This window comes from Microtus oregoni, unplaced genomic scaffold (genome assembly GCF_018167655.1).
Source record: "Microtus oregoni isolate MIOR12 unplaced genomic scaffold, Mior012 000024F_ref0000369, whole genome shotgun sequence".
NCBI classification, from domain to species: Eukaryota; Metazoa; Chordata; class Mammalia; order Rodentia; family Cricetidae; genus Microtus; species Microtus oregoni.
Genome location: NW_024543083.1, coordinates 4337829 through 4359404, shown reverse-complemented (window position 1 = coordinate 4359404; position 21576 = coordinate 4337829). Strand labels below are relative to the sequence as shown.

Here is a 21576-nt window from a genome sequence, read left to right as displayed (position 1 = left end):
AATCTTACCATTTATTGTACTGTGTGCCAACCAAGACTGATGGTTTTCATTTCAGAAGTAGACAGAACCTTGTTTTTCTGGGTTAGAACAAATGGTTAACTTGCTGTGTGGTATTTCATTTATCTGTGATTAGACTTTTTATTAATCCCAACCTTTTTACTCCCATCCTCCAAGGCCTGTCTGTTATTGGCGTGGTCCTGCAGTTTTCAAGATCCAGTAGACCCCTCTTCCATATCACCTTCCTCCTTGGGTCCTTCATCTGTGTGTCATAGTTAGGGTTTCTGTTGCTGTGAAGAGACACCAGGATCACGGAAACTGTTATAAAGGGAAAATTTTAACTGGGGCTCGCTTACTCTTCAGAGTCCATTATTATGATGGCGGCAGGGAACAGGGTGACATGCAGGCTAACATGGTGCATTCTATATCTGAAAGCAACAGGAAGTGAACTGAGACACTGGGTGTGGCTTGAACGTATATGAGCCTTCAAAGCCCACCTCCACAATGACACACTTCCTCCCGGAAGGCCATACCTATTCTAACAAAGCCACATCTCCTAATAGTGCCACTCCCTGTGAGTGTATGGGGGCTAACCACATTCAAACTACCACAATCTGTACCTTTCACATTGTGCATTTAAATCCCTTGCTGATTCAGTGATTTCCTCTGGCTTTGTATTGTAGGTTTCTATTTTCCCCATTTCAGTGGTGGTTTGGGATTGAGAGACAGCTGACTTGTCTTTAGCCAGTAATTGAGGAATGTGTAACCCAGTGAATTGAGCTCAGTTCCTTCCTTTATGCTGTCTGCGAGCTTCATGTATCCAACTTCATATTGTGTATTTAACACACACACACACACACACATACACACATACACACACACACACACACACACACACACAGAGAGAGAGAGAGAGAGAGAGAGAGAGAGAGAGAGAGAGAGAGAAATGGACAGTATATTGATTTAGGAATAAAAGAAGGAAGACAGTGCCTAAGGTAAGGGAGTTTAAATTGTTAGGTGTTAGGTTTTGGTTGCTAATCTCAGAGATTTGTGCTTTTGAAAGAAAGACACTGCCATAGTTTGGATCTTAGGTGCTCCCCAAAGGCCCATTGTTCCACCATGTGGAGCTACTTGGAGGTAGTGGAACCTTTGAAAGCTGGTGCCTAGTGGTAGGTTTTAGATTATAAGGAAGCCCACCACAGATGGGGGTATGGACAGTACAACTCCTCCCTTTGTATTTCTTCATGTTCCAGCCATGAAATAAGCAATTTTTCTCCATCATGTACTCACCCACATCAGCCACCATGAACCTAAAGCAACTGGGCTGGTAGAGCATGGCCTCAAATCACCAAAGCTGAGTGCCAACATTAACATTCTCATTAAAAGTTGATCCACCCCGGTGTTCCTTACAATACTAAAGTTGGTGCGAATATTAGTAAATTATAAGTATAGGTCAAGTTCATCTTTCTATCAAATTCTTTTGGTTTATTTATTTATTGTTTATAAGCAGTGGGAGTTGGACCATAACCCAGCGCATGTTAAACATTCTACTGTTTTAGCTTATTTTAGAGCTTGAGAAGTGCATGTGTTATATGTCTTGGAACTGCTTGCATTTTTGGTGGGATATATTATGGCATTGTACACTAATGTATACATACCACATCATCATCACATTGCTCACCTAACCTCTTGCTGACTTATTTGGGAAATAATGGTACTGAAATTGGGTAGAGTAACTTGACCATAGTAGAGGCAGCAGAAAAAAAAAAAGAAAGAAAAAAGAAAGAAGACAGTTCTCCAGGACAGCAGTGTGTCTTAGTTTGGGCTGCAATTATATCCCATAGGCTAAGTGCTTAAGGAGCATTTCTCACAGTCCCCAACCTGGGAAGTCCAGGGTCAAAGAGCTTTGAAGCCTGCATTGGGTAAGGTCCTCTTACTGGCTTGTAGATATTGGTTTTCTTGCTGTGTCTACACTTGTTAGAGAGAATGAGAGGACGGTTTCTCTTTTTCTAATTACCTCTTAGAGGTCAAACATTAAATTATCAACAAATTAGAGTTTGTTTTTGTTTTCAAGACAGGGTTTCTCTGTATAGCTCTGGCTGTCCTGGAACTCACTCTGTAGACCAGGCTGGCCTTGAACTCACAGAGATCCTTCTGCTTCTGCCCCCTAAATGCTGGGATCAAAGATGTGAGTCACCATGCCTGGCTACAAATTAGGGTTTTAACAATTAAATTTAATTTAACAATTAAATTAAATGCTAACACGTTAGCATTTTCAGTTTTGAAGATAAATATAAACAAATGAAAATATAATACTATGATAGCATTATATGGCTAAGGAGTACACATTTTCGTTCTCTTAATTCATGAACCCTTACCTCAGTAAACAAGGTCTTAAGATGGAAAAGCAGAGATACAATAATTGCTTGGAAAGGTTTCGGTACAGAATACATCTTTGCCATAGCTGGGCACGCTTTGCGTCGTGAATCTAGTCAGACCCAGAGCTAACACTAGTGGAGCAGCCTGAGTAGCTCCCTAGGCTCCGCCTCCTCCATTGTGAGGCTTGTGAGTGACAGGTTCTGACTCTTCCCTGCTGTGTGTGTCTCTGTGGTGCCAGAGTGAATGGAGCAGAGGCAGGTGCAGCCTGTGTGAGAGGCATCCCTGTCTACCAATTCACAGTCGACTTACTCTTTAAATTCCCAGTGTATCACTTTCATTTTCCTTGGCCTTGTAGCTAATGCCTTTGAAGACATGTTGAGGCATCGTTCAAAGAAACTACCTTGGTAATGGCTGATTTCAAAGGGTCCGAGTTTTGTGATTGTTGAATATTTTCCAGCCCCAGGAGTTTAGACAGAAGGTGAAAAAGCTGTATTTGGTAAGGATGGGTTTTAAATACAAAAGCTTGTTTTTCAGTCAGTGTTCATGGGTTAGCTCTATCAAACAAATGTCTCCTGTTACTGTACAGTGCCACTTGATTTTTGGTGTGCAGTCTGTGAATCAATCAGAACTCAGGAACCGGCAAATTCATCTGTCTTGAGAGATATGAGTATTGGATGCCTGAGCAGCCATGGCAAGTGTTTGGGCTGTGGAACTGATGTCATCTGGTGGCACTCACTGTGGTTGGTACTTAGCTGGTCCTATGACGGTATTCTAGATTACACCCTCTTAGTATGTCGTACAACTCTGTTAAATCCAAAATGAATATTCAGCCATATAGAGTTCATTTTGAGATCATAGGTGTGTGCAACCATGTCTGTCTTTTATTTTCTTATTAACTATAGGTTTTCCCCTTTGGGACAGAATCATTTAATAAATTGAAATCAGCACACCCTTTTTGCCCTATCTGTCAGAGAGCAGGTTTGTAAACTGTAAAGCTGTGATTCCGTAGTTGACCTCCCCCCCCCCCCCCATCTAGCCATGCTGTAGATGAAAACTGCCTCCGTTCCTTCTACTTCCCGTTATTCTATCTTAATTTTCTCACCTTGGATCAGTGCATGTGGTATTTTTCTCATAACGTCATTCACCCGTTCTGATCCTCCAATTCCTTTCATGCAGACCCAACGATATCTCTATAGTGCCATTATTTTCCCAAGCACCAGCTGCAAGGTACTGGGGGAGGATTTATTTTCTCCATTTGGCATCTAAATAGCCCAGCCCATAACACCTATGGCTGTCCACTGCACATTATTAGGCAGAGGGGACCAGTGTGTGGTAGGAAACCTGAGCGCAGTGGCTGTTAGGGGTGGTCATCAGGAACAGTCTGCCGTCCTGAAGGATCCGACTTGGGCAGACTGCACCGTGTTGGGCCCCTGAGTGCCAGTTTGACTCTCAGGTTGCAGAGGATCCAGTTGGCTCTGATGTTTTACTGGGCCAGGGTCTCCACTGTGTACTAGACTTTGTTACATACCATTAGATGGAAGAGGCCATCCAACAACGTTTCCATTTCCCAGCCGGGAAATAATTCCAGGAAGATGCTTGGCTCAATTGGTGCAGTGCAAAGACCTGCCTTGTTGGCTGACAGAAACCAGCAAGACTTCTGGCACGTGGAAATGGATGTGCTTGCACACACCCGTGTGCTCCCAGGCCTTGTCCCTTGCCAAATATGTATCAAGTGAGAGACTTCTGGCTGTTGTACTTGAGACATTTTCCATGCAAGTTCACAGAAGGGTCCTTGTGGGTCATTTTAAGGGTTGAGCTGCCTTTGCCGTCTACCTTTACCACTGGCATGCAGCACCGTCTCTGGCTGCTTAGCAACAAGGTGGATTCCGTCAGTTGCAACCCCACATGCCAGCTGTGGGCAGTGCATACCAGTTTTCGGGGGTGCATTAGAATCATGGTTTCCTCAGATCAGGGCAAGCTAACACTCTAAAACTAATGTTTTAGAGCATCCCAAATGTTCCATGGCTGCATCTTTTTACCAAAGGTTATCTGTATTTCCTGGTCCCCTCTTGGTACATCTGTCCTTCTATTCAGAATGTCTATGGCTTTTACCTAACTGACTCGTAAACATTCTTTGAAGTAAGCAGCTAAGGCATTGAAATCACAGACCACTTCCTGAACGAAGGTTGTTTTTCAGTTATTAACATTATTAAATCTTTGTTTAGATTTTTATTTATGTTATGTGTATGAAGCTTTGCCTGTATGCATGTATGTGCGTCATGTGTGTGTCTGATATAACTGAGATCAGAAGAGGCATTGGATCCCTGGGAACTAAACTTGCAGATGGTTGTGAGACACTTTGTGGGTTCTGGGAATGGAACCTGGTCCTGTGTAAGAACAATGTGTATTTTTACATGCTGAGCCATCTCTCCAGTACCCCTACCAATATTTTTTAAGCTGAAATATAAAAGCACAGAAGTGGGGTCGGGTGTAATTTCAGCCCTTCGGAGACTGAAGCAAGAGTTATGAGTTCAAATTCAGTCTTGTCAAATAATAAGTCTTTCAAACAGGTACACACTCATTGAGCCTGTAAACAGGATTCAAGGTTATACTGTATCAGTATACATGTATACATATCAGTATACATACATGTTATGATTAGCTTGTTTAAATCTAATGACTTTAAGTCTGTTTAAAAATATCTGGTGTATCATTTATAACTTCTAAGTGTTTAACCATAAAAATTAAAAATCTTGCCTCGCTCCTTAAAACACAGATTATTATTGTTAATGATGGCCCCCTTCTGTGCAGTGGCATCGTAAGGCTTCTTACTTCTGTGGCTTGGTACCCATCCACCAGCTCTTCCCATTTCCCTCGCCACCCACTCTAGTCTCCCCCAGCCTTTAGTAGCCTTTAGGCTACTTGAAACCTCTACACGATTAGCTTCAGTTCAAACTATCTAAAGGGCAAGTTGATGGTTTAAGCTTCCGGTTGGTGATCTTGGACAAATGCATCTTGTTCTCACGACCTTAGACAAAGTACAGAAAATTTCCAAATTCCAGAAAGTAAGGTCACCTCACTTCCTGTCACCTCCCAGGAACCAGGCAAGCACTGACCTGATTTTTGTCACCAGAGTCTTATTTTTTGTCAGTTTGAAGACTTGATGGGAATTGGATTGTACACTCTGTCCTCTTGCCTCTTGCATTTGGCGTCTTCTTGGACAGCATGCTTTTGACATTCCTCTTTTTTTTTCATTCAAGGAACTAAATTCTGATCTTTAAGCCACATTGAAAATTTTTATGGCAAAGAGTTAAGCATAGCTGAACATAGTTATATGCCTTTCCTCATGCTGATATGATTGGAGGGCTTTTGTTGTTGTTTGTTTTGTTTTGTTTGTTTTAAATGGGAATATGGATCCATCTTGACGTGCCCAGAGTCAGGGAGACACTTTGTTAAAGGGCTTTCAGTGGGAAAATATGCATTCTGGGCAAACTGGAATTAATTGGCCACTGTAGCCTCCTTTAGGACATACTGTAAGCAACACTAGGGACAGAGGTAGGCATTTGGAGAGGCTCCATTTGGAAACCAGGTCCAGCTAGAGTATTTGCTGGAGGCAAAAAGCATCCCCTGATTTCAATTAGTTAATTTTTTTCAAAAAATTATTTTTATAACTTAGTTTCTTTTTAAAAAATTATGTACATATTATGTTTTATTACTTTTCTGTCTTCCACCATACTATTTTAAGAGCATCACCTTCACTTAGGTTTTTAATATACTGAAAAGTAGTACCCAATCAGAAACATTAAGATTAATACCTTAATCTACGAGGTATTATTATTTCAAGGTAAGGTGATTGGTTTGACAGGTTCCAGTTTGATTATTTTGATGTCAGCTTAATTTTTAAAATCTAGCCAGTTTTTAGGCTGAACTGTCAGGCATTTTCCTAGCAGGACTTCTGAGCAGGTGGGTGTTGATCTTCACCTGCATCCGGAATCAATCATTAGATGGGATTTAGGAGAACGCCTCACCTGCTGATGTTCAAGTATAATCTGTGCTTTCGCTCTCTGAGGTAGATGAAACCCTTGGCTTACTCAATTCTGAGCTAGTATGGGATTATTTTATAAATTCCATCTTTGGCGTGCATCCACATAAAGCCAAAGGAAGTTTAAATGTGCTTCAAGACAAAAAATAGCCAGTATCAATTTCTGCTTCTTGGTCACCACGTTTCTTTCAGACTTTGTTTCCTGGCCACAAGCAGATGTGTGGCTTCTTTAAGAGACAGCTTCCTGGTTTATCCTGGTGGCAAGAACATCTTTGGCACTGTCAGGTAGTCCAGCTACAGAGCACTTAAATGGGGTTTGTGAGCAGATTGCTACCAGTTGCTTAACGGCAACACAGACCTACTGCATTGTTTACTGTACTACATAATTTTCCATCTAAATTGTAATCTGTGCTACTCTTACAAGCAGGCAAGCTGCCAGCGGCAGTATTTCTTAGGAGCAGTGGGACCAGGTGGCAGTTTTAGGAATGTGTCTGAGCCCTTCCACACTTTACTAAATTTCTGAGTCCTTCTTATGCTTTTCTTTGCCTTTCTCTATAAATTTCTGGTTTTGAAAAATTAGACAAATAGTGCACGAATATATCACCATAGAAAAATTTAAACCATAAAGAAGTCTCCCAGGAAACAATGAAATTTCATCTTTTACAATCCACATTTCAGTCGTAATAAAGGCTGTTCTTCTAGAATTTTAATATAAAATTGTTTGGCCTGTAGTTTTGTCTACTTTATTGATCTGATTCACACATACTATATGTATGTGTACATATATATATATATATACATATATACAAATGAACATATATATTTAAGTATTTTTCAAACTTTGCTGTTTTAAAGCTATGTTGATTTTACTTGTACATGTATTTTGTTTTAAACATTTACTACTCCCCTGCCTATCATCCCTTCTTGTGTTGTGCTGTGTTAGGAAGATCTCCACCCCTTTGACGAAATACCTGAGGGACACAAGAGAGGGAAATGCCTCAGAGTTCCAGAGCATGACCCTTGCCTCATTTGTCACTTGCAGTGACACAAGACAGGAAGTTGGTAGGGAGCCTGTGATAGAGCAAATCTGATGGCCTCGTGACAGCCAGGAAGCAAAGAGGGGAGGAGGACCAGGCTTCCATCATCCCCCAGGGGAACTCCCACTCAAGTCCCAACTGCCTTATGCTAGGTCCCAGATCTGGAAGGTTCTACCACTGCAGACTGAAGGCAGGCCTGTCACCAAGGCTGTTAATACACAAGTCTTCATAGGATGCTTCAGATCCAACCTGTAACAGTAACTATGAACTTGTTTGTTGTTCTTTGTATTATTAGTTCTTTATCTGAATTGTTAGGTATCTATATATATATATCAACATTTGATATATGTAGTAAAAAATTTCAAGCACCATTGAGTCATAAATTTTCTTTTTTCTTTTTTTGTTTTTTTCGAGACAAGGTTTCTCTGTAGCTTTGGTGCCTGTCCTGGAACTAGCTCTTGTAGACCAGGCTGGCCTCAAACTCACAGAGATCCACCTGCCTCTGCCTCCTGAGTGCTGGGATTAAAGACATGCGCCACCCTGCCTAGCGTCATAAATTTTCTTACTCGAAGCAAAATATGACTTGTTTACTTATACATCTGACCTGTATAAAGCTTCTCAGACATACTTAGTATGTTTGGCTTGTTGATTTGTTTGCCAGTGATAACTTCAGGATTTCCCATGGTTTCAGAGTGAAACTTAGTGTTTCTCCATGGCCGACCACTGATGATAAACACTTGGGCAAGTAGGGTCCAGTCGCATGGGATGACCAAGAAGTTACAGCCAATCAAAAGGTCTTTCAATTTCAAAGCTTAAATTGAGAGCCTAACATTTTTTAAGTCTCATTTTCCATGCCTGTAACTCCTTAGTTCTTTCTTAAATACTGACTTTATAAATTTGTGAAATGAATAGCTTATATTATTGCAAATTATTGCTTATATCTTATTGCATAGTATTATTTTAACAAGGTGGTACTGTAACATACTCATTTTCTATGAAATATTATCATGAGAAATTAAAATAAAACTCACCCAAGAAAATAAGGCAATAAAGATTTCATAAGACAAATGATTATTCTCAGCAAATTGCTGCACCAATTTCTAATTCACTATCTTGTTTTATGGCCAAATGTGCTTTTTGACCTCATTGGGTGAAATGCAGGCCCCAGAATCTAACAGCTAGCGTGTGAACCGGAATACTTGCTCTTGTGTGATGAGAGCCTTCACATGACAGTTACATAGAGAGCTGTCCCATATTTCAATATTTACGATTTTGGTTTAGAATTCCCAGTGCATCCATGTTTAAGCTATGCCCCTTGTTGGAGACTTGCTTTTAGTCCACAGCCGGACTCTTTCTTCTTCCTTATTATTGACATAGAATTGACAGAATAAGCTATGACCTGAGTGTTTACATCGTAAGAGCTGACAATACATTTATTTATTTTTTCTGAGTACCTTTGGATACCTACTAGATGGCAGTCACTGTGTTGAGTTCTTCAGGCAAAGATAAATAAACTTGTGTTTTCAAAGGGCTCCCTGACCCATAGGGAGCCAGCCAAGTACATATACAATTATAGTTGAATATGGTAAGTGCTTTTGTCACGATACTTGCAAAAGGCCATGTGATAACTGAATAGGAACATCCAGCAGTTGGGCAACATGAAAAATTCTCCCTGGAGAAATATTTGCTTCCTAGAATCTTACTGTCAGAATCTACTTAAACTATTTAGAAAAAGAAAATGGGGAAAGGTCCCATCTACACTGCTTCTGAAACTCCCATGTGTAGACCTCCATATATTAGACCATACTTTAATACCAGTGGCATTCAGGTTCATTAGATTATAACTGTCAAAAGCCTGGTTCAAAGTGGCTTAGCAATAAGGACCTTTATTTATTAACTTTTAAGCAGAAGTTCAGAGCAAGCAGACTTGTTTAGGAGTTCAGTTTCATTGAAACATATTTTTTTTAACGCTGTCATTTCTCCACATGTTGGTGAGGCTTTCCATGTGATAAAATGATGGCTGCACCAGATGAAGGCATTATGACATCACTTATTCAAGAGTAGCCAACAAAGCCTACACTTTGTCTAATGAGCTCCCGCTCACTGCCGTGTGCTGTGCTTGTGCCTCTGTGTATCTGCTTGCCTGCTGATTGCCTCTGTGCCCAACTGCAGACCTGAGCTGCACTCATATCCAGAGACAGTGGTGGATGGGCCAGGAAGCAGGGAGCTTTTTCTCCCAGGTACTACTATTATGATCAGGGTGGTAGGGACTGTCATTTCTCATTTGGGGCCTGTTCTATTCTTTCCTTGAGTCATAGTCTTTACAGGATAAAGTTTAGGATACATATTTCAAATTTATATATGAGTAATAAAATATATTATTATTATTATAGTAATATAATATTTATATTATATAATTATACATTATATCTTACTATAGATTGATTTTCTCAAGACTTGTTGAGAGTTGGGAAGATGGCTCTGTAAGTGAAGTGCTTGCTATGCAAACTACATGGAATTCAGATTCCTAGAAGAATGGATGCAGTTGCGATACACATCAGCAATCCCAGTGTACCTCCAGCAGGGCATTGGGAGGCAGAGACAGGAGAATTGCCTGCAGTTCACGGGCCAGTTAGTGACTTATGAAGTAGTGAACAAGAGAGACCGTGTCTCAAACAAGGTGAAAGGGAAAGACCAAATCCAATGTTGTCTTCTGACTTCCATGGACATGCCTGAACTCATATAGAAACTATACGCAGACACATGTAGATGGAGTTTCTTCATGTCGCAGCAGCCACTCCCAAATAACCATTCAGAGACTTATTAATTATAAATGTTCCACCAATAGCTCAGACTTTTTATTTGCTAACTCTTATATTTTAAATTAACCCATATATCTATGCTCTGCCAGATGACTTGAAACCTTTTCTCAGTGTGACAAGTTTATCTCCTTCTCTCTGTATTATCTCTCCTGAGCCTGTGAGGCTCCTCCTTCTTTGCATTCTCTTTGTTCTGCAGGTCCCACCTAACCTTTACCTGTCCAGCTTCTTTGTTAACCCAAACCACAGTGACACATATTCACTCAGTGAAAAGGAATATTACACACACACACACACACACACACACACACACAGAGAGAGAGAAAGAGAGAGGGGGGGGGGAGAGGGAGGGAGAGAGAGAGAGAGAGAGAGATTGAATGAGGGAATGCAGATTTGTCATTAGTGACCTACCCTGTTGGTGAATTTAGAATATTCTTTCATTTATTTCTACAGACACTCTTTCTCATACACATGTGTATGTTACACTCTTGCTCATACATACATACATGCTGTCTTTCCCCTTGGACATACACAAAACACATGTTATAGAGAAAAGCCCACAAATTTCCATGTTGAGTGAGGAACATGGGTGGGGCTGTTTTTCCTTTTCTTCTGCTTCCTTTTTACACACACACACACACACACACAAACCCACATATTTGAGTTCAATAGAATTTATGGTAGTAATGTATGTTTTAGTACTAAAAATTTCATGGGAACAGTTAATAGAGAAAGCTGTTTGAAAACACAGATTTTCTGTTGCTTTACATCAACACTTACCACCGTGCTTTTTCTTTGCTGACAGAGCCTTGAGTCTTGTCTACAGCATTAGATCTGGATTTCTAAGATGAAATTCTTGGAGTTTGTTATTACTAGAGATTCTTAATGTGGACCTCAGATCCTTGATCGAGTCTGTTGCCTAAATGATGAAGGCCATTAACAGCTGGCTGGAGATACTATATAGATATTGTCTAGATGTGATGGATGTAGGAGGACAGTGCTTTATTCTATATTTCTTCTCCCTTAAATATAGAGAGAGACTCTCGCATGATTAAATGGAGTTGAACCACAGGTTTGGAGAATGAATTCATTTTTGTAAGTCTTAGCTTCTAGATAACGTTAAGAGCGGGGGAAAAATGAGTTGGTACTTTCTGTTTGTACCTGCTGGATAGACTTGCTTGGAAAAAAAATGTGCCATTGCTACCTTGACTAGACTGTAGACTGATTCAGCATTAGGTTTTGACTCAAGTAAAGTATACCTTTAGTCTGTGACGGACACACATACTGCCTCTGAAATTTTGTTTGTGGTTGAAGATAGCTCTTTCGATTGCCTTAGGACTCAGTGGGCCTAAGAGTGTTTTCTTGATTGCTTTCATACTATGGACCTGTCCTCATACGCTGGAGGTCTTGGTAGCATATGGACATGACTGCATTACACACAGTGGCGTAATGCCATGTGACAGTTGAAAGACTTGTGTGCACCATGGCAGAAATACTCCCTCTGTTTACATGGATAATGCCAGGTTCACAGCTGTACATGGTTTCAATTTATGCGAAAAGCTCTTCTCATTATAAAACAATTTCCCCTTTCTAGGTTTTCATGTTTCTGAAATAAGTGCATGTGACAGTCTAGCACCCTGTCGTGATTTTCAGTATTAATTATCATCCGCTGACTCCTTGCCTTGCTGGATGAGCGAGCGCTCATTCATTTACTCATTCCTGATAGCGCTCATGCTCAGTCTTCCTGTATTTCTCCTCCTAAACGGCTAATCACCACGCTTGGTAGATCATTATCATCATCATCATCATGCAGATTATATTCGTAGCTAAACCAGAGAATACAACGATGGCTTTACTTGTTTGTCTTGAGCTAGTAATTGAGTCTAATATTTTGATTACTACGTCTTCTGTGTACTTGTCAGTAGTTCAGCACCATTCTCTTGGACTAGTCAGACATAATTATTCTTTTCTTTCTTCGGCAGTGACGGCGTGTGGGTACCCTACTCTAGTTTGAATTTCAGCTAACAGCTTAACATTTACATCATCATCATAAGATCCCCTGAGGCTCATTTTGTTCCTCTTTGAAGTTCCCGAGTTTTAGTTTAATGTTCAATTAGCAGGATGTAGCAAATCTGTGCTCTTTAGGGGTGGTTGTACCGCCCTCAGTATTGCCATCTCCATGCATGTTGACTGCATATATGAGTAACAAGGATGTGTTTCATGGAAGGATGTTACCATGGCTTTAATTTTTCTTTTACATTTATTTCCTGTTTGATGTGTGTGAGTGTGTGTGTGTGTGTGTGTGTGTGTGTGTGTGTGTATGCACACGTGCATGCTTGTGTGCAAGGGAAGGAGGGCATGCTCATGCCATGGCAAACACATAAATTAGATGACAATTCATGGGCCAGTTCTTGTTTTGCACCAGGGAGGACTAGGGATCGAACTTAGGTCCTCAAGCTTGGCAGCGAGCACCTTCACCTGCTGAGCCGTCCTTCTGAATCTACTCTGATACAGTTTCCCTTTGCATTTTTAAAAATCTGTTGCTGCCTGGATCTTAGTGTCCTGTACGATTTAACTCGCATCCCAGAGGAGAATTATGAAGGAGTACAGGGATGAAAAAAATGTGGGCTTTTTTGGTTTGGTTTTAAGTAATTTGATGGTTCTTTCTTAAAAACATTTCTTTTTTATTTTTATATAAAAAGGAAGCATGCATTTTTATGTTTTCATATTTTATCAGATGTTCTAAGGGAAATAAACTAGAAAGTTAATCTTGGGCAGGGAAAGTAGACATTTCCCTTGGGCAGGGAATTAGAAGCCCAGTGGTGCTGACAAGGTGTTACACATGTGAGCAAAACAAACAAACAAACAAACAAACAAACAGAAAACCAGTATTTTCAGAAAAGCGAGGGGAGCAGAAGAACAAGAGAAAATTGATGGATAAGTTGTTGATAGAAGAAAGCAGAAGTCAATCTAGGTATGACGAACAGCAGGCCTTCAGCAGAGGGCCGGTTGCACAGCGCTTGAAGCACTGACTGATAGAGCAACAGGAGGAGGAAGATACGGAAAGGAGCAGTTATGACAAACCCCTGTGTGCTGGTGAAGCTCACAGGCAGTGGCTTCTTGCAAAGTGACAGCCTTAGCTGCTCCTCTTGAGGCTGCACTGAGGGAGGCTCCTTCTTACTCTCCAACCCCCCCCCCCCCCATGCTCCCTTTGGTTAGACCTAATTGCAGGGCAGTTGCTCAGGGATTCTGAGAGAGCAGGTTTGCAGGATGAAGTCTCATGTAATACAGAGTATTGGCACAGCATCACATTCAAGAAACAGTACTAGAGAATTCTCTGCCCCAGAGGCATCACGTCAGTCCCCTTCCAGAACCTGCGCTGGCGTGCCTCCTGGTTTGACATCTCCAGGGCAGGCTGTACTGCTAGGGTGTACGTAGGGCTTGGTGGTTAGCCAAAGGGTGATAGCAAATTATGGGTCATAAAAGTTCTGCACTAAATACTTGTTAAAAACAGAAAGACATTTTATTTGCTTTACTACAGCAGGGGATAGATACTTTGCTATGAACCTCAGTTCAACTATGAACATAGGAGAGATAGCTGAGGTTAATAGTCAACCAGTAAGGTAGGATAGAGGAAAGAAAATTGCAGAGAGTAGATCAAGAGGAGGCTCTTACTAAAGGCAGGTAGTGACCTTAGACATCAAGTGTAGGAAATTAGGGTACCCAGGTAGGCGATATGGCAGAATCCTTTGAAAGACCTAGACTCTGCAGGCTGAGGATAGGATCTAGTTGTGAAGGGCTCTCCGGGGAGTTTGACTAGAGTTTGCTTGAGGAGGGAGATGTTGGTGCCATGAAACCTGGCGCTGTAGATTGAGATATCCATAGGCATATTCATAGATTGCTCTTTTATGGAGTGGGTCAGGTCCAGTGGCAGGAGAAGTCTTGCTTGCACCTTTGAGGATCTAAGCATTCTAAGTATGAACCCCAGCTTTCCGTTTCTACTCTTTGCTTTGAAGACCTTAATCCATTGGTACTGGTAGGGATGTAGGACAGAGGTTGTCTGTGAAAGAGAAGCTTGGGAGAAATCACAGAAGCAAGATGAGGGACGTCTGGATAGTGGGAGGAAGAGAAGAGGGGTTCTTCAACTGTGGTAGCCCCAAGTGAATGGAAGGGGAGTCAGTGTGTTAGTTGCTTTCCTCATTGCTAGAACAGAAACTCTGACAGGAGCAATTTGGCTCCCAGCTCAAGGCTACCGCTGCGGCGGTGAAGTCAGTGGCAGGAACTGGAGACTGCTGGTCACACTGAATCCACAGTCAGGGCAGAGGTGAATCTCGGTACTCAGCTTCCCCATATCAGACTCCAGTCCATGAGACTGTGCTGCCCACAATCATCCCACCCCGGTCAACCCAGCCTAGAGACTCCCTCATAGACATAGCTAGAGGTTTGTCTCCTAGGTGGCTCTGGATTCTGTCACATCTAATGATACTGACCAGAACAATCTCCTGTTTTCCTCACTTCATGCCAACAAGCCTCTAAAGAGAATCATCATCTTTGATTTATTTTTTGAGACAGGCTCTCCCTATGAAGCCCAGGCTAATTTGAGCTTGTGGTCCTTCTGCTCTGCTCTCTGGAATGCTCGGATAACAGGGATGCCTCACTTTTTAAATTTTTTTTTTAAAGGCTGGTCTCATTATGGTAGCCCAAGCTATTTTCACTTGCTGTGTAGCCTAGGCTGACCTTGAACTTTCGCTCTTCCTGCCCCAGCCTTCAGTATGCTAGGATTAAGGGCATGTACTACTATACTTTAAAAAAAAAACTTTGTTTTAAATTTATATCATTTACTGCTTTACACAGTGCATATATGTGCACATTAGTAATCATAAAGTTATGTTTGCAAAAGGAGAGAACACTGAATTGCCTGTTAGATTGATCTCTAGCCTTTAAAATACTTAGGTACGTGGTGTATGGGACTCGATCTTTCTTTTGCCTTAGGCCCTGCACCTATTACGAAGGGGATTGCAAAGTTATTGACTGGCCCTCAGCACAGACTCCAAAAGGAGCTTGAGGAATGTCCCGTGTCTGGGGTGGAATAGGCATGCTTAATGAGTGTGTGTAATTGAGAGAGGGAGGCTGCGTGATGGTCACGTGGTTAAAAGGCAGGCAGAGGGACTCTTGGAGAGAGTTAGTGGGAGGAGCAGGAGGAATATGGACCCAGCAGTTGGTTGGAGGACTCTCTGAGCCAAGGGCCCTGTCAGAGCCCCTTCTCAACTGGTAGAGAGAAAGGATGTCCGTAGAGGTGCTTGTGGTTAGTTCGTTTGTTCAGAATTTAGTTTCATATGACAAGATCCTCTTCCTAATATTATTTCATAATGTTAGTTACTGCTTAGAACCCTGGAGTTGTGTGGGTAAGTCAAGAAAATTCACAGGAAAAGGTTTTTTTTTTTTTTTTTTTTTTTTTTAAATAAGCCTAGGCTTCTTCTTCTTTTTTTTTTTTTTGGATTTATTTATTTATTATGTATACAACATTCTGCCTCGATGTATGCCCGCACGCCAGAGGAGGACGCCAGATCTCATTACAGATGGTTGTGAGCCACCATGTGGTTGCTGGGAATTGAACTCAGGACAGGAAAAGGTTTTAAAAGCACCAGTACATGTACTCGCTGAGCAACACACCAGGCTTCCCTTTGTTCTACACTGCTTTCCTCAGAAAGTTTTAATTCTCCTTGTTGAGTATTTTTGGTAGACTGGGTTTTCATAGGCTGTTCGGGGCTTCACAATGGGAATATTTTGTTGTAAAGTTTGGAAGACGCTTTGGGAATCACGTCTCTCTTCTAGGTTAAGCCGTGCCTTCTTTCGAAGCAAACTGTATTGACTAGAGGTACTAAGGTTTAAGGTTGTATTTTTGTGGGAGCACTTGAGGATGTCCATAGTCCTTCATTTATACTCTTCGCTCTCTAGAATCAGCACCACAGTCATTATTCTGGTTTCCTGACATTGACCAGTTTGACTCCTGGTCCTCATCTGCCTTTTTGGTTCTAGATGAGTGAGCCAACTTTTGTGATTGCAGTGGGGTCAATAATCCAAGTTGCCGTCTGTCTTCCCAGTTTGTGCAGGGATGGTGAAAGATACCCATCTGCCCTGAGAAGGAGGAAGGCGCATAGACACATCCCGCCACTCCTCTTACTGCTATTGCAAATCGGTCTCTGTCGTCAGCAGTCTGGCACGATTTGCCAGCATCAAATTTATCCCAAACTGCAATTCCCTTTACAGTGAATTTTAGTGTGTGAGTTCTGTTCATCAGCAGCTGCTTAAATTAACTAATAAATGTATCAATATTCAGCAAACACAAAATAACCCAGAGAAATGAAAGTTTGAATCCAAAGTTGTTAAGTGGAAGAGGCAGCCAAAGTGATCATATAAACATAGATAGAATTTTATGGAGCTCCATGTTTTCATTTCCATTGCTTTGCTTGGCTCCACTCCTGTAATAGACATTATCCTGGAGCTGAAGTCAAATCATTCACCTGGTTTTCCAGCCACTTCCTTTAGAATGGCCTAGCACTGACTCTGCTGTAGGCTATGATGTCCCCAGTGTAGTAGTTGAGGTCTGTGGTGGCTTTGATTTTACTCTTTCTGAGTGTTATGGGAACAAAGTGACATTTTAAAAATCATCTTTCTTAGGAAAGATACTGAGAAATGCTTTTTTATGTTTGTTTGTTTTTGTTTTCTTTGAGACAGGGTTTCTCTATGTAGCCCCGCTGTCCTGGAACTCTGTCTGTAGACCAGCCTGGCCTCATACTCAAAGACTCACCTGCCTCTGCCTCCTGAGTGCTGGGATTAAAGGTGTGCACCACTACTGCCTGGTGCTGGGAAATGCTTTTTATTTGTAAAGTATTTTTGGTAAGTTAGGCCCTTTAACTTTTCTGTCTGTTAAAGTGACATATCCCACTAATAGGGCCATTTTCCTATCCCTGCAGACTCAACAGAATTAAGAGGAGAATGGGAACTCTGCGCTTTCATATTTAGTTTTTTTTGGGGGGTGGGTTACTGGGCACTGAACCTATATTCTTGTGCCTGCTGGGTACCATGTTCTGCCATTGAGGTAAATTCTCAATACTTGGTTTTGGAGACAGGGTCATGCTGTGTTGTTCTGTCTGTAGTCCAGGCTAGCCTTGAACTCATTCTTTTTCCCCCAGTCTCCTGAATTCTAGCATTATTGGCATGTGCCACCATGTCCAGCTCTGTGTATTGATTCTTAGTAAACAAGCATAGTTTTGCTAAGATTCTGCAGGGCATGGTTTTGTTTGATTTTGTTACCATAGACTGCATATGTGGAATATTCATCATCTTCTGTCCTATCTGATGCTGGCATTCTGTAGCAGCTCGTGTGGAGGCACAGCACGTGAGTCATGAATAACAGGCTGATTTCAGTCCCATTCATGTTACCAATCCAACAAGGCTGGCCCTTCCTAGTGGCCACAGAAGTCTTGGTGCAGCTCTTTTTCCTTCCTGCTGCGCTTCACCGATGTAGACAGGCAGAGGTAGAGCTCAGGCTCTCTGTGCCCTGTGAATGCTGCTTTGTGGGTTCTGTGTCCCTGCTCTGCTGCACACAGCAAGGCTCCAGAGATGTCTTTGTCTAGGTGACGAGGGAATGAAGGAAAAAAAATCATAGATGGACACATGATTTGCTGTGATTGAGTAGTCTTGGCTCTCTGCTGAAGAAACCACAGCAGCCCAAAAGCTCATTGTGTTTCTTATGTAGAATTGAACAGAGAGGCAGGGCTATTGTGTACAGATGAACAAGGAGGAGAGATTATTACATACAGAAAAGCAAGAAGGTGATGAGTTTGGTATTAAGAAGACAGGGTTAGCCAGTATCCATAGGAGCAGTTTCTGATGTAATCTAGTGTCACCTATAAAGGTTTAAAGCCTGTTTTCCTTCTTTGTTTTGAGTCATGAATGAGAAAAATGTATGTTCCGTGGAACTCAGGAACACTGTGCAGTGTGTTGTTGGATTAAGTTGGCATCACACGTGGCAGAACTAGTGAAGAGGAAAGAATCGGTGAGCAACGTTGGTATACATGGTCACAAAATGCAAAGTTGGCTGTGTCTCAGTTCCCCTGTCACTTTGCAGCATGTAGGGGATCCTGCGCTTGATGGGAACAGACCCCCAGATTCTGGGCATTGCAGGGACGCTCTAGCCTCTCTGTTCCCTGTTCTCAGACATGCTCCATCATGCTCATGCCTCCCAGTCAGCCAGGTCTGAGATATCTGCAGCTGCTATCAGCACAGGTCCCTTCACTTTGGATATTATCTAGCTGTGAAGTTGTGGTTGAATTTCACGTGGTCAACGAGGACTGTTGGCTTGGAGGTACGGGATGACTCACGGGACTCTCACCCTGCCCACCATGTGAGCTCAGTCGGTTGTGAGAAAGCAGTTCCAGGTTGCCACAATCATCCTCTCCAATTTGGACTAAAGTACTGTTTGATTACCTGATTTCTCATGGACGTACTGTTGGTATCAAAGAGTTTGTATTCACTTGAGAGCATTTGAACTAACATCAAGTGACTGATTTTTGTGAGCCCACCAGAGGCTGTTTCATACTGCCATAGTTATCTGGTACATTTTGATCCCGCTGTAGATGGCCGAAGATGGAGTTTTCTTCTTCTGGTGTGCGTGCATGCGTGCATGTTAGTGTGTGTGTCTGTGTGTATGTGTGTTTTGGTTTTGCTATTTCCGTACATTAATGTTTAACAACCTCAAGCCAGTGTTCACAGCATCTTTGTCAGGAGCATCCGGACATTTCATATTGTGATGAAGTCTTCATTTTTCTTCCTTAGTCATAGAAATTCGTTCTCCCTGAACGGATCTCTACCCCCATGGTCAGGAAACGACTGCTGACCACATCCATCACGCCAATCTGCATATTATCGTATTTCAGAGGTTTTCCAATTAATCCCGTGGAAGCCAGCATCACTCCTAATTATAAGCCTGTTAGGCCTCTTTATTTTTTGATGTACTTGTTAATTCATGCCTACCCCTGCAGCAGTCTGTAACATAGGGCTATTATCAGTGCTTTTGGCTTTAAAAGCCTCCTGTCTACTGTTTTGACTAAGATTGATCAACTGCACTCTGTTGAAATCAATAATTTTGGATTAAAAAAAAATCCATCCTGCCTATTTCTTAATGCTACTCTCGCGTGATTCCTCCCCACTTAGCTTGATTAATCAGTCTGCCAGCCCAGTCGCTTTTCTCCATTTTAACTTCCCTTTCTTGCTTTTCTCTTTTTAAGGAACTGTCTGTCTTGATGTCTTTATTTCCTTGCTATCTTGTAGACGACATCTCTGGAATGAAGAGCCATTTGCAGAAGGCAATAGACTAATGCCTCTTTTTAAATCTACCCAGGCACTCTTCCCTGTGCCTTTTTTAAAGAATGAAAACGACAATCCTTACGTTTGGCAATTCTTTCCTTATTCATTTTTGGCACATCCTTTACCGTTGACTTCTAAGTGCTTTGGAGGAGCACTGACATATACACTTGTTATTTATAGCATCACATCCCTTTAGAGTATACTCGTACCCTAATGTCTCATGCTTCCTTTGGACATATTCATATTTTATTTTCTCCTCCTAGGTACTGATTTTAACATAGACAGCTTACCTCTGCCTCGGAAAGCCCATCATGACTGGGCCCTTTTCCATGAAGAGTCCCCCAAAAACAACTATAAGCTCTTCCACGAGCCGGTCATCACCTTATTCAACCACACAGCCACCTTCAGCAGGCATTCCCACTTGCCGCTGACCACCCAGTACTTGGAGGATGTGGAAGTCCTGACATCACGCAGATACCTAGTTCCTTTGCAGTTGAAAAACAACCTAAGACAAAGGCTTGCTCCACTGGTTTACGTACAGTCCGACTGTGATCCACCCTCAGACAGGGACAGCTATGTTCGGGAGCTGATGGCTTACATCGAAGTGGATTCCTACGGTGAGTGTTTACGGAACAAAGAGCTTCCTCAGCAGCTGAAAAACCCAGCCTCCATGGACGCCGATGGCTTCTACAGAATCATCGCCCAGTATAAGTTCATCCTGGCCTTCGAGAATGCCGTCTGTGATGATTACATCACAGAGAAGTTCTGGAGACCGCTGAAACTGGGGGTCGTGCCCGTGTATTATGGATCCCCCACCATCGCAGACTGGCTGCCAAGTAACAGAAGTGCCATTCTTGTTTCGGAATTTTCTCACCCCAGAGAACTGGCAAATTTCATTAGGCAGCTGGATTATGATGACCGATCGTATGAGGCCTATGTAGAGTGGAAACTGAAGGGCGAGATCTCTAACCAGCGACTTCTGACAGCTCTCCAGGAACGGAAGTGGGGAGTGCAAGACATCAATCAGGACAACTACATTGATACGTTTGAGTGTATGGTGTGCCACAGGGTGTGGGAAAACAGCAGGCTACAGGAGCAGGTGAGTTAGTGCAAGTGTATGTGTGTACTGTCTCTGCCTCTCTGTGTGGATCTTCTGTCTGTGGCTGCTACCTGCCACCATTCTCCATTCCTAGCAGAGTGGTGTGCAATACAATAAGTTAGAAGATCATTTTACTCTTTAGGGACACTGGCATGGTTACAATTCGGGACCTTCTGAAGCTCTTCAGTCCGCCTTGTTTCTTCTGAAGAAGACTTTTGCTACAGGGTGCTGGGCATTGATACACGGGGCTGCAGAAGAAGGGAGAAGGTACCCAGATCAGAAACTTAAGAGGTCTGCTTTCCATCTGCACAAGCAATCCTGTAATCTTGCCCTCGACTCTGTTGTTAATGACCTTGTGAGTTGTGCCAGCCCCCTTCTCTCAATCCCACAGCCTGCCATTAGGAAACTCACCTTGCTTATGCATTTAGCTACCTCTGTCTCCATTCTTGATCTTGTTCTTTCTGACATATACTCAACGCTGACTAATGTAATTTAATTGTTCTAACCCTTAATGCTTGGGATCAGGAGAATTTCAGATACTGAAGTGTTTCAATTTATAAATTATTTGCACAACCTTTACCATTTGAACATTTTTGATCCTCAAATCCCAAACCTGAAATGTTCTAAAATTAGAAAGTGTTGAATGTCAGTTTGCTGCTCCAAAAGTTGCAGACTTCGGAGCATTTCAGATTTCAGATCCTCAGGTCTCACTTGAGGGATGCTCAGCTTGTCAGAGTCTCGGGTCTCAGGTGAGGGACGCTCAACCTATATGAACACTTTGAATAACAATGAGGTTAATATTGTGGGGTGAAGACCACAAGGACCACTCAA

At 42.1% G+C, this 21576-nt stretch overlaps 1 protein-coding gene across 6 annotated transcripts in view; it reads left to right on the top strand.

The window, feature by feature from the left end:
• Fut10 (fucosyltransferase 10) overlaps positions 1-21576 on the top strand; it is a 67704-nt gene that overhangs the window by 26461 nt on the left and 19667 nt on the right. For all 6 annotated transcript variants that reach the window (XR_005976296.1, XM_041673803.1, XM_041673806.1 and 3 more), the window contains one exon: positions 19910-20745. Coding sequence is in view for 5 of the 6 variants with exons in the window: in XM_041673803.1 (XP_041529737.1) it covers positions 19910-20745 (836 nt within the window). In the remaining variant the exon portion in view is untranslated. The remainder of the gene's footprint in view (positions 1-19909; positions 20746-21576) is intronic.